Below are 13,140 nucleotides of genomic sequence, written 5' to 3' on the forward strand. Positions count from 1 at the left end.
GTTTTCTTTCATGTTTGGTGGCATCTCTCACGTTTTCTTGTCATGGAACAAGCATGGCTGCTGGTCCAGGTCCATAGGAGTTTCCTTAGGGTCCCTAGGGTCGAGCTTGGTCAGGGTTTTGGGCTGTAATGGGCTGGAACCGAAGCCCTTTGCTTCTGATGCACAACAGGTCACAGTTTGAGCGGTCTGTGTAAAATGACTCGTTATCGGTCCACAGGTCGACTTTAGGCTTGGTTCCAATTGGGTTAGAACCGCAAGACAGAGAAAAAATTAGTAAAGGTGGGCCTCTGGCCGTTGGTTGCCGGAGATAAGCGGCCGAACGGCCTGAAGTTTCTGGTTGCATTCTGTGCATGAGCAGAAACTAGGGGTAGATTGTTTTGGTTCGTTCTCCTTCTACAGAGCTCCGTTTGAGGTAAACTTTGTTGGGTTAGAACCGTCTGGATGTTGGCTAAGTATGGGCAGTGGTTTTACGGGCAAAGGTGGCCGGAGCAGGCGGCACGGGCAGTTTTTCCAAAGTCACTCAGGGCTGCCGTGAGTTAGGATTAAGTAAAGAAAGGCTAAGGTTGTGTCTAGGCTTTAGGCGGGCCGGGCTTGGTGTTTTGGGTCTGGGTCGAGTCAGTCAAGTCATGGGTCGGGTTTGGTCGGTCCGGGTTCAGGTTAGGTGGGCCGGGCTTGGGTATTTTAATTTTAAGTGTTTATTTATTTAATTGGCTTTTGGGCTTTTAAATTAATAAAAAAATTATTTGGGCCTCCAAATAATTTTATTTGGACTTAAATAATTTATTTAAGTTAGCCCAATGATTTTTATGGATTTGGGAGCCCATGAAAATATTTGGGTCAGTCAGTGGATCTTTGGGCCAGTCTAGAGTTTTATTGGGTTTAATTAGGTTAATGGGCTTAAATATTTTATTTAGGCCCGGTTAAGTTTAATTAAGTTATTTGGGCTAAAATATAATTTTTGGGCTTAGCTTAAGTTAAAGGGCTTAAATGTTTTTATTTAGGCCCATTTATGAATAATGACATTTAATTAAAAATTTATTTCTATTGGGCTTTTATTTAAGTTTAATGGGCTTAGAGTGAGTGACCAGCAGTCTGAACCAACCCATGAAAAATAACTAAGTCCGAAATATATATTTAATTATTTTTATGCATGAAGTTTATTTTAAGTATAAGTATATTTATTATGAAAATTAATTAAATATATATTACGGACAAATTTTAAGTGCATGCATACATGAAATATTTTATGATGTGTTTATGATTAAAAATTGAGCATGAAAAATATTTTTTATGGAAATTGAAGTGATGTGGCGGCATAGAGGTGGTTTACCACCGACACAGAGGTAGTTCTACTACCGGCATAGAAGTGGTTTTACCACTGGCACAGAGGTAGTTTACTACCAGCAAAGAGATGGATTTATTCACCGCCACGTACGTTGGTTCTTTAGACTGATCAGTCGGCACGGTTATTAGTCACATTCATGGATATGACCATACTCAGTTTTTATGATGATGAGATGCTCAATTATGTTATGTATCATTAGTTATGATGTATGTATGTCAGATGATGAATTAATTTATGATGCATTATTTTAAGATCATGCATGCATGTCCACGTAAGATATATGTATTAGTATGATTATGTGATGCATTATTTTAAACCTCGTTATAAAAAGATTAGACATGTTGAGCCCCTAGGTTCACTACACTTATATGATGCATGTGAGTACGATGATTCTTATGTTGCTCCTACTGGTGGCGAGGACGTATGAGTGAGCATGGCAGTGGCCCCGTGACCGTCGCATTGAGTTTTTGCATGTTTGAATACTTTCAAGAATTTTTAAAACATGTTTCTTATTTTCAGTTTCCGCATTCGAGATTTGTGTATTTTTACTTAGATATTATTATTATCATTTTATTCAGCACGACGTGAGATTTTTAGTGGCTTAATGCTATTATTTACTTAAGCTTTTATTTTAAAAATTTTATTTATTAGCAGTATTTAATGTTTATACATATATGTATGGGCGTATATGTATATTTATATATAAAAAAAAAGTTTTTCGCATTTATTAGTAGTAGGCGTTTCAAATCCGGTCTTATTTTGTTTCATCTTTTCATCATGCATTGCCGCATTCACTTCAAGGAATGGGTTGGCTCCATTGGGACGAATTTCATCATGATTTTTTTATCAACAAGTCATTATTTTGCTCAGCCACAAGCAAACAAGAAATCAAATCAGAATACCTCTTGAAACCTTTCTCTCTATATTGTTGTTGTAAGACAACATTAGAGGCATGGAATATGGAATATGTTTTTTCCAACATATCATCATCAGTTATTTTCTCTCCACACAATTTCAATTGTGAACTGATGCGAAATAATGCAGAATTATATTCACTGACAAACTTAAAATATTTTAAGCCCAAATGTATCTAGTCTCCCCCTGGTATTACACATATTTATTTTTAAGTTTTTAAGGGTATTATTATCTCTCCACACACTGGTTTTGTATGTTTATTTTATATTTTATAGTTTAATTAATTGAATAATTCATAGTTCATTTTAAGAGAGCCTATGTTCAAAAAATTCGATTTAGGCCAAGAAAATATCAAGTACGGCATTGAGCATGACGTGTATTGCTGATAGAAATACGAAAGAAAAAAAATTTACAGATCATGAACATGCTGTGAAAAGACGGAGAAGAAAAATATGATAGACTTGTGCTGATAACGTATTGTAAAATAAAGGATAAACTAACCAAATAATATTATACAAAGAAAACAAGTAATTCAATATATTGAATATGTTACATGAGTGACATATTTATAGGTACAAGAAATTAGAGATAAGATAAAATAAATTGATTTGATCACGATTCTATATCATCTCGTTGAGATTTGAATATGAATTTCCATGATAACTCAATCTTTGATTATCTAGACATCCATAATATTGTAACAGTCTCCCCTGATATTACAGATCCTTATTTTTATCATACACGTTAGTTCCTAAAATACCCTTTCCCAATCCCAAACTAAAAATCACACCGCCAGATCTGTAGACGATGTTTTAAGTGTGTTCAATAGGTGGGACAAAACCAGTGAGAGCAGCATAGACACACGAACAATCAATCACAGTGCATCATGATTTTCACTAAATTTTCGCCTATAAATCCAACAACAACACCAATATGTTGTTGTTTACTGCATTTAGAACCAAAAACGAAAATAAAAAAAGAAAAAGTTGCAACCAGCAAGGAGTGTCTCTGATGAGGGCAGAGAGAGCGAGTGTCTAACTGTGTTCGAACGAAGATGAACCCGCACAATCAAAATTTACTCGTTTGGAGATAGGATTGACCCATAATATTGAAGATCCGACCCAAAATTATAGATCGATGCAGAGTAATGTCGGCTAGGTTTTTCATTTTTGTGAGAGTATGCGGAGGAAGCGTGTTGGGAGAGGTGAGAAATTAGATATCAATTTAATAATTTAATTAATTATCAAAGGGTATTTTCTGTAAAAGAATTTTAAACCATTATTTAATCTTATTTCTAAAAAGAGTTATTTGCACCAAACACCCCTGTGAAATATTGAAAATGCATACTTCTTCCCTGTGAAATTTTAATAGGCGTCTTCAACCCTGACCTTTTAAAAAATTAGCACACTCGCCCCTTCAAATGAGTGATTGTTGCGCACGCGCCCTTCATGCGACTGGGCAAAGATTTTGATATTTTTTTTGCACCAAATACTCATGTAAAATATTAAAAATGCATATTTGACCCCTGTGAAAATAATTTTTAAATCTATTCAACTCATAATACACGATTTTTATTAAAATCTAATTATAAAATATTTAGCAAACATTTTTTGTTTTATTAATTTTATTTTAATTTTAAATTTATTATGATTATATAATTGTTTTCTAAAAAATATTATTATTTTATCTTGTTATCATTATTTTATTAAACTTTCTTCTTGTTTCAAACTTTTCCATTAAAAATGCATTCATAAACGAGATTTAAATACCTAAAAGTACCAAAATATTAAATCAAAATGATAAGTGCATGATAAGTACCAAACAATTTTTATTTTTTATTTTAAATTTATAATTTATAATTAATTTATTTCTAAAAATTATTACTTTATCTCGTTATCATTATTTTATCAAATCACTTCGTGTTTTCAACTTCTCCATTAAACTTGATTCATAAATAAAGATTTAAATATCTAAAAATACCAAAATATTGAACCAAATGATAAGTTAATGAATGTTACTTTTTCGATTTAGAATTATATAAGCATGTTATTTTTTTATTATTTATTACAAATTGTGCAATGCATATTCTCGAAAAATTTAAATTTTGGTTCAATAATATATAGTCCTAAATCGCAAAAGCAATATGTTTGAACTTATTAGTTTAGTTCAATATTTTGGTACTTGAAATTATTTAAATACTTGTTTATGAATGCATGTTTAATGGAAAAGTTGGAAATAAGAAGTGAGTTTAATAAAATAATGATAACAGGATAAAGTAATAATATTTTTTAGAAAATAATTAATTAATGATAATACATTTAAAATAAAAATTAAAAATTAATAAAACAAAAATTGTTTGCTAAATATTTATAATTGGATTTTATTAAAAATTGTGTATTATGGGTTGAATAGATTTAACAATTATTTTCACATGAGTCAATTATGCATTTTTAATATTTCACAAAGGTATTTGGAGCAAAAAAAAATCAAAATCTTTGCCGAGTCGCATGAGGGGCACGTGCGCAACAATCACTCATCTGAAGGGGCGATTGTGCTAATTTTTTAAAAGGTCAAGGTTGAAGATGCTTATTAAAATTTCACAGAGTAGAAGTATGCATTTTTAATATTTCACAGGGGTGGTTGGTGCAAATAACTCTTTTTAAAAATCACATCAAACATAATATTATTTTCAACACAAATTATCAATCTTTATTTATCATATATTTTATCAATTATCTATTAATCATTCAATAATTCTATCAGTCGAACCAAACACAATCTTAATGTTTTATCTAGCATTTAGTCTAAATCCTACAAAAAGATTAGCGATATAAATCATTGGACTATCAATGTATATGGATCTATCGTCTATGTATCATAGATATTTCACCATCTCATCGTTGGAACCAAACATTACCTTTTTGATTTTCGGGTTTGAAGGTTCCCATTGATCACATTAAGCAATTCAAGGAGTGCCTTTAATTCTATCTCCAGAAAATTGGAAAAGAAATAGACCAAGAATTTGCTCTGATTATAATCTGCTTACTATCGATAATGCAATCTATATGTAAGTCATACAAAAACAGATACTACAAGCTAAATTCACAAATCAATACCAGAAAACTATAGTAATATCAGCCAAAACTAAAAAATCACACTTGCATAACATTTTGATGCATCAAGAAATTTAGTACAGAACTATTCTGGCCATGATGTTAACGAAAGCCAAGAAGAGAGTGTGGACTATGGATTGCAAGCAGAAGAGAAGGAGACAGACGCCATACACGATCCACGTCTCTCGTCTCATCCCATGAATGTTCATCGTACAACCCAAACTCACATTACTAAGCAAGAAAACCAGAATCCCGGGATCGGAGAAAGGATGTATCATAGCAAGGGAACAAAGCCAGACCCCTGAAAAGCACAAGAAAGCCCATACATGCTCCATTGTGGTCAACTTCACAAAGTTTTGGAACAAAATACTGCACAGCATTCCCACCCCAAATTGTATGATTTTTCTTCTCCTCCGCACAAAAACAGAGAAAGACGACTGCAGCAATCGTTCTTTCAGGGAAGTTTTGTAGAGAAACAGCGTGACTAATATCAAGAAAAGCGAGATAACCCCCTCGACTAGAATCCCGAAAACAGAAAAAGGCCACAAAGTCAAGAAATAGCAGACTACAGACAACTTTCCTGTGAAAGAAGTTAACAGGATCTCGATATCAGCTATGAGTTTTGGCACATCCGAGGTGAAAAATGATGGGATTTTGTCTCCCTGTAAACGAATGGTTAAGGCGTAGTACCACGAATAGAACAGAGTAATCCCTAACAAAGATCTAAGAAGATGCATTAGGAGAGGTGGATTAACTTGGAAGTTTGCCTCGTCTAGAATATCGAATCCACGTACATAACTGGCCACGCCGATGCAAAAAACATAGTAGAAAAACAGCGTTGCAGCTAGTGATGAGAACTCTTCATCTAGTACTTTTGTTGGCATGACTTCAAAATTCAAAATTTATGAAGAAACCATTAGGCCAGCATATATATATGTATATAATCAAACAAATATAAAATACAAATTTGCTATCGAGAAAATGGATCAAAATATATATAACAGAGCTTTCGATGCTAAATTAGTAGAAGTGACTTAAAATTCTTTTACCAGTGTGCACAAAGTCCTACAACAAGAAAAGTTCCGAAACCGGGGTCTTATGTTCGTCGCTCACACGGGAAGAACTCGGCAGAAATCCGGCACATAATTTCAAACAAGGAAAAACTCATGAGCACTTTTCTATAGAAGCAATCCGAAACACTAGCTACCTAAAGAGTATAACGGTAAATTCGACAAGAAGAGAACGTCCAAAGATGACGGAGTATTTAGGTAATTCGAAAGAGAACGTATAATTAATCTAACATTCACATAATATGAAGCCTTCAACTTCCGTGCTCGATCGATCAAGTTATTAAAATCGGGACAATCTGTCTTTGTGATAGTTTTGGATCCATCCTTGAATAATGTCAACCTCTATGTTTCTTTGCATGATCAGCCAATCTGGATCAGTATCTGTAGACGGGTAAATGTCCAAACAATGGGACCCTACAAGTAACAAGAGACACAATGTAAGGTTAAGCTTAATTGGCTTAGAATCTTGGGGGAAAAAACAATAATACTAATTTTCACTTTTTTTCATTTTTGGTAATGCTATCGACTAATTTATATATAGTCTTATTAATCTACTAACTTGCATTGTCCAATTGTACTCATTTTGGTTCAATGTATGTCACCATGTCAACATCTTCTGATCATGAAATGTCAAGACTCAGATGAATACAGATTACAATCGAAAAAAGTAGAAATTAGTGAACCGAGAGACCATAAAATTGACTAACATGAAGCATGTAAGTTACTTTTTTTAAAAAAATAATCTAATTTAATTTTCTCTATATTTTATCAAGAAAATGTCAATTTCGTGCTATAAGTTAAACAAAATATAGACGATGAATTATTTGCAGATATGGAGAGCATACCATTAGATGTAGTAATGGCAAGAACACTTTCCGACAAGTCTTCTAGCACCCTATGGTAGATTAACAAATAAATTGTCACATCAAATTAGTGTACGTACAAGCCGATAATTGCCAAAATTTATAAGGGAAAAAAGAATAATGAATGGAATATGGGATATTCGAACGTTACCCTGCACTACTGTATGGATCTCTTAGACCATTAGAGAACATTATGTTGCTTCCGAAACGATTGAGACTCAGTTTTATGTCCTGCAAAATCGTTTTTCGGGGTAAAATTAAAATAAATATAAGATATCCGAGCACACGTAATGTATGTGCATTATGTAATACATATTATTAAATAGTAAAGATACGCGAAAAATGAAGTTACATGGCCTCCATAATAAGTGGTAATCCAATGAGGTCGGGGTGGTACGCCATAATAATTGGTGCATTCTTTGATAAATTGGTGTAAATCGAATGGTGCTGCTTGAAACATTGTATCCTTTTCTCCCCTTCCGATTGGCATCACCATTTCACTACATGTCTACAAAAGACGCACCAAGCAAAATATATAGTTATCAATATCGCTTGTAATATTCGCAATTATTAATTTATATGTGCGTATTTTTATATTTACATAACTATATTTTATACGAATCGGAGTATATAGTTTCTCACTACCAAAAAAGGGAGGGGAAATAACTTTGAAGGGCATTCAAAGGAGGCTTCGTGGCATTTTCAATATGGTGGCATGCATCACGTATAAACGATATACATTTGTAATAATTAACAAATCTTTTGATGTTACACAAAAACTCATATGAGATCGTCTCACGTTCAATTTTATGATACAAATGCTTAATTCGAACCAACTGATCAAGTATTAGATTTCAGTAAAAATATGGATTGATCGGTCAGTCAGTCTCACGTATGACATATCGATTTATATCCATACCATTTCACAAAAGATCATATTAGGTTGGAAGGTGTGAACCACACTAATTTGTTATCAAGTAAAATAATTTTATAGATATAGCAAATGCAATAATTAAGGAATGCATTCACAAATCACAAGTATTTTCCATGTTGAAACAAGGCAATTAATTCCGTAGGACTTGACGATATTTGATAGAAATCACATCATATAGATCTTTAGTCAACGTCATATTAACATTATATCGGAAAAAAAAAACAATGAAATTATATTTAAAAAATAGACCGCGAACCAAGATTGAAATCCGAAAATCGGTTTCAAAAAAAATCCGAAAATAAATTTTAATTTTAATTTTAATTTTTTTTAAAAAAAAGAAATTTGCTGAAATTGCAACTTTCCCTATTAATGAGTATTTATATTATATATCGCCAGGAAAAATGACTTACTTGCCACTGCCATCCCGCACTAGTATCATCAGGAACATTGAATTCATTCATATCGAAGCATTGCATTTCGCCTGTATAAGACACAATCCCGGCATAAATCCTGCCAAGAGTATCAGTACCTTTGGGAGCTCCATCAATCCCGCCACACACCGTCGTCACCGGATAATTTGGCGGACGATTATACTGAGCGGCTGCTGTGTATATTGTCTCCAAATAATCCTTTAACTCGCCAGAAGATTTCAGTTTCCTATGTCAAAATATTATAATTTTTTTTATTTTCTTCTCTTGCATATTCATCTAGGCCACGTAAAACAAATCATATATAATAATAGTAGTTCAAAAAACTACTAACGAGCAAGTGTTGAATCTTCGACTGAGAATAGAGAGGCCGTTGGGTTTTGAGGCGACCTCATCGATTTCCGACCATGATTTTCGAATAGCTTGGTAACATGTTTTGCTGGCTTCCTGCCATAAAAGTCCAACATATATATACATACAACATAAGTATGCATTTAATAAAAAATAACATGTATCAAATCAAATTATATAAATTTATGCCCTGGGTATCTGTGTTCGTAACGTCAAGGGTTTGATTCTTCCTTCAGATTCCATTGTCATTAAAAAAAAAAGATTATATAAATTTACTAAACAAAAATTAATACGTACCTTGAAATCCTCGGTGACAATGGAATAATATCCATTTTGGGGAGTAATATTATCGAAATAAAGAATAGGGGCCGACGAAGCTAGAGCTCCCAAGGCAATGTGTGGATACTTGAGCCGAAACCACGACGCCAACACTGTGAGAGAGAAAACAAAAATTGGTTTAATTAATTAATCCATCGTTTTAAAATTTAAACGTATTAAGGTAAATATCGATCAGAGATATGGAATCTATATTCGTTACAACATTTAACAGTAACAAATCAACTAAAAACGAAAGAATATTGAATATATAATTAAAACTATAAATACGATTTGAGAGAAATATAATATATTTGACTACTTATCCTCGTACTTCCTCCATATGATCCTCCGACAACAATAATGGGAGAAACATGTGCAGAAAATTGTTTCTTGACGTGTAACAGAACTTGTGCATAATCAGCTAAAGCTTGAGCCGAGTTGAAATATCCCCGTCTTGTCTCGTTTCGTATGACTTCTTTTAACGATCCGAACGGCCTTGAATCTCCATAATATCGATGCTGAAACAAATCGCAAGAACAAAAACAAACGAAAACGTAATAACCATCGTGTTGTTCTTGGTATGAAATGCTCCGAGTCATTTCGTGCTATATTAAGTTACGTCAACCACACGTTACCTTTGAAATTACAAAACAATAATATATATATGCCCCATTTTTAAAATATGCAAACCCTTTGGATACTTGGAAAAAAATACCTCTATATAAACTAGAAGAGGGTGGAAATAGGGCGCGTTATCTGTGAGAAAACCGATGAACCCTAAATCATCATCAAGGGGGGCTTCGGCGCCAAGATATGCAAAGATAGGATAGCCTGAATCCGCACCACCCCAATACCTGGAGTTCACCACATATTTTTGTTCGAAAGTCTCGTAACTTTCGGATCCGTAGTTGAAATGATCGAGGGTTTGAGTATAAAAATGCGTCTTGAAATCCTTAGAAATTGTTGGTGCAGATGAAACTTTATCAGGGTTTCTTGATATCATGAATGCTTGTTTGTTAAATGGGGTGAGCCTTGGGGTTTTGTGGGAAAATGGTGAGACAAATTTGAAGAAACATGGAAGAAAAAGAAGGGATAATTGGAACAGAAGCACTCTATTTGATATCATCATCGTTAATGATATGAAGTAACAATTCTGCCGGTGTGCATTCTAGCTGTTTTGAAGTAGCATTTATAGAGAGCACGGTGCTATTTTGAATTATATATTGTATTGAAATTTAAGTGGAGTTATTTTGTATATATTGATATTTCAAAGTTTTTTACATGTTTAAAAAGAGTATAATTTTTTTTTATATAAACTAAATATTAGGATTTAGGTTCTTTTATTTCACTTGTCGAAACATAAATGCATTTTCTTTAAAATCGTCTTTTTTTTAAAAAAAATATTTGTGAATAAATTGCTTCACGTTATTTCAAATAAAAAAATAATATAAAGCATTTGAAAATTTTAGTTTCAGCTAGTCCTAAAAAAAATATTAATCAATTTTTTGGATTCGAAAATACTTTTTAACGGATAATTAGCATAAGATATTGTTAAGTTGTTGTGAGGGTATTAGTTTGTTGAGATCATGTACGTTGACTGATCATGAGTTACGTTATATCGTGCTCCATGAGATTGGTGAAATGGTCAGTATAAAATAATGTAATAAAACGAGAAAATTATATTTTTCGTCTTGGATTTTGTTTTCTAATCTATACTTTTTATTTCAATTTTTTTTTAGCACGGCCTATGTGATGCAGAAAATGGTGACATGTTACAAAAAAATTTGACATAGTAATGGACATTATTGACGTGTTTGATCTCACGTCAACACTCACGTAGAAAGAAAAAAAAGACTAAAATTGAATGATAACGCAAGTTATAAGATGAATAAAGATCGTGAATTGATCGATACCAGTTATAGGATCCAAAAGAAAACCTACAACTTTTTTTATTTTTTTTTTACTTATTGGCTAATGGAGGTCATTTCAATTTCCTAATTATAAGTTTGCGTATATATTATATTTTGTATCGAATAGAGTATCATGGATTAGAAAATAGAAATATGCGTAATTCAAGCAATTGTATTTCTTGATTACACTATTAAGCTAAACCAAAATAAGTAAAGTAGTATTTTTTTTTTTGAAACATTAACGTAGTTGTTTAGTAATGCTATAACTGAAGTACCTTTTAAAAAAAAACAAAACAAAACAAAAAAGCCAAAGTGCATTATTAGAGATATATCCTTCGTTCAAAGAATTCCAATAAAATTTTAAAATAAATAACCTCAGTTTATTTTATGCGAATATCACATGATTACATGTGCGATATATGAATCTGCATCTTTAATTTTTATATAATTATGTTTTATTATATATATATACACACGCAGGCACGCACACTATCACATGACATGAATGAAAAAATTATGTCCCAGTTTGGTGAAAATCAATCCGATCGCCTGCCAATAATTATTTGATTTAATTTTTTACTTTTTTTTACTGGGATTTAATTTTTACTTTCGGAATGTAGATGTTAAATCGAATAATACAGATTACAGAATCTATAACAATCATATACATCATTTTAAATACACAAAAAATCTTATTAGACGGTCTCATGGATAAATGTTGTGAAACAGATCTCCTATTTAACTCGATTCATTAAAATTATTATTTTGATGGATCGACTCGTCTCATAAACAACACAAACTTTAGTTTATAATGATATAATATTCAGATTTCAAAGTTTTATGAATTTTGCGAATCTATATTATGAAATCAGTTGGGTCGTTATATACTTAAGATTTGTTTATTGAGTAAAATATGAAATTTTAAAGATTTATGGAACAATTGAATATTGGGCTTAGGGTCGATTATTTATTTATTAGTTAGGGAAGGAAGGAAGGAAGGAAGGAAGTTTTTTTATAGTTAGGCATCACGCTTATCCCACGCTCAACATCTCATTCCAAATTCGAAACGTTGGTGTGAGAACTGAGATGCTATAATATGTCAATCTCATCAAGCATTTCGTTTATTTAATTTGACGCGAGTCGAAATATTTAAGTTTATTAAATTGTTAAGTTATGTTTCGGTCTACTAACTTGCCAAGATCCTAATTTTGTGAGTTTAGAAACTTGATTCGAGTTCGACTAAAATTATAATAATAAATAAATAAATAAATAAATAAATAAATAACATTAGACATTCTCCTCCGAACTAGCATGCGAAGTATTTTCGTTTCTTTTTTTCTATATAAAAAAACAAAAACAAAAAATCCCATGTGGTTTTACGAGAAAAACTATCTATGAATAAATTTAAGGGATTTATCTAAGAATAAGAAAGGTAAATAATAAAAGAAAGATTCATATAAAAGATATATTGAAATTGGAAAAATTATATTTCTATCATGTACGTGATTTATTGGTTTTATTTTTTATCATGTTTAGCGACGGAGTCAAGGGGCAGCGATGGTGGCACTCACTCCCCTCAAGTTCAACAACCCCTCTCTCAACTTTGTTAATTTCTTAATGGAGAATGTTAGAGGTACATCTATTATTGTACATTAATTTGTACATCCACCTCTAAAATGACCAAATACCCTATAAAAACTAAAAAATTACAATTTAATTTTGAAATCATTTTGCACTTTTAAAGCGAAATGGTATAGTACTTGATGCTTCTAAAAATGCCTCAAATAAATGATTTAGGACCCCAAAAATTCTAAAAATAAAGCCTTAAAAATTCTTAAAATAACGCCGTAAAATTCTTTATTACATTCCACTGAACAAAATTTTGAGAAAATT

The 13,140-nt window shown here is 32.1% G+C and overlaps 1 protein-coding gene across 2 annotated transcripts; it reads right to left on the reverse strand.

Moving 5' to 3' along the window:
• Positions 1-5,365: 5,365 nt before the first annotated feature.
• On the reverse strand, positions 5,366-10,463 carry LOC140884337 (uncharacterized). Of its 2 annotated transcripts, XR_012150632.1 has the most exons (10): positions 10,053-10,463; positions 9,669-9,855; positions 9,317-9,450; positions 9,003-9,115; positions 8,651-8,897; positions 7,659-7,814; positions 7,458-7,537; positions 7,289-7,338; positions 6,423-6,857; positions 5,366-6,259 (listed from the first exon to the last, which is right to left on the reverse strand). XR_012150632.1 is itself a non-coding variant. In XM_073291066.1 (9 exons), the coding sequence occupies exons 1-9, from the start codon at positions 10,461-10,463 to the stop codon at positions 6,724-6,726; spliced, it is 1,512 nt and encodes a 503-aa protein (XP_073147167.1). In that variant the 3' UTR covers positions 5,366-6,723. The 2 variants fall into 2 exon arrangements, 1 of the variants encoding a protein (XP_073147167.1); XM_073291066.1 differs by having other exon boundaries at positions 5,366-6,857.
• Positions 10,464-13,140: the final 2,677 nt, after the last annotated feature.

This window comes from Henckelia pumila, chromosome 2, assembly GCF_033568475.1.
Source record: "Henckelia pumila isolate YLH828 chromosome 2, ASM3356847v2, whole genome shotgun sequence".
Taxonomy (NCBI): domain Eukaryota; kingdom Viridiplantae; phylum Streptophyta; class Magnoliopsida; order Lamiales; family Gesneriaceae; genus Henckelia; species Henckelia pumila.

Coding starts and splice junctions, on each gene's coding strand:
- LOC140884337 (XM_073291066.1), bottom strand. CDS start 10,463: ATGATATCAAATAGAGTGCTTCTGTTCCAATTATCCCTTCTTTTTCTT. Junction 9,451..9,668: donor CGGAGGATCATATGGAGGAA/GTACGAGGATAA, acceptor TCTCTCTCACAG/TGTTGGCGTCGTGGTTTCGG. Junction 7,538..7,658: donor CCACTTATTATGGAGGCCAT/GTAACTTCATTT, acceptor ACGATTTTGCAG/GACATAAAACTGAGTCTCAA.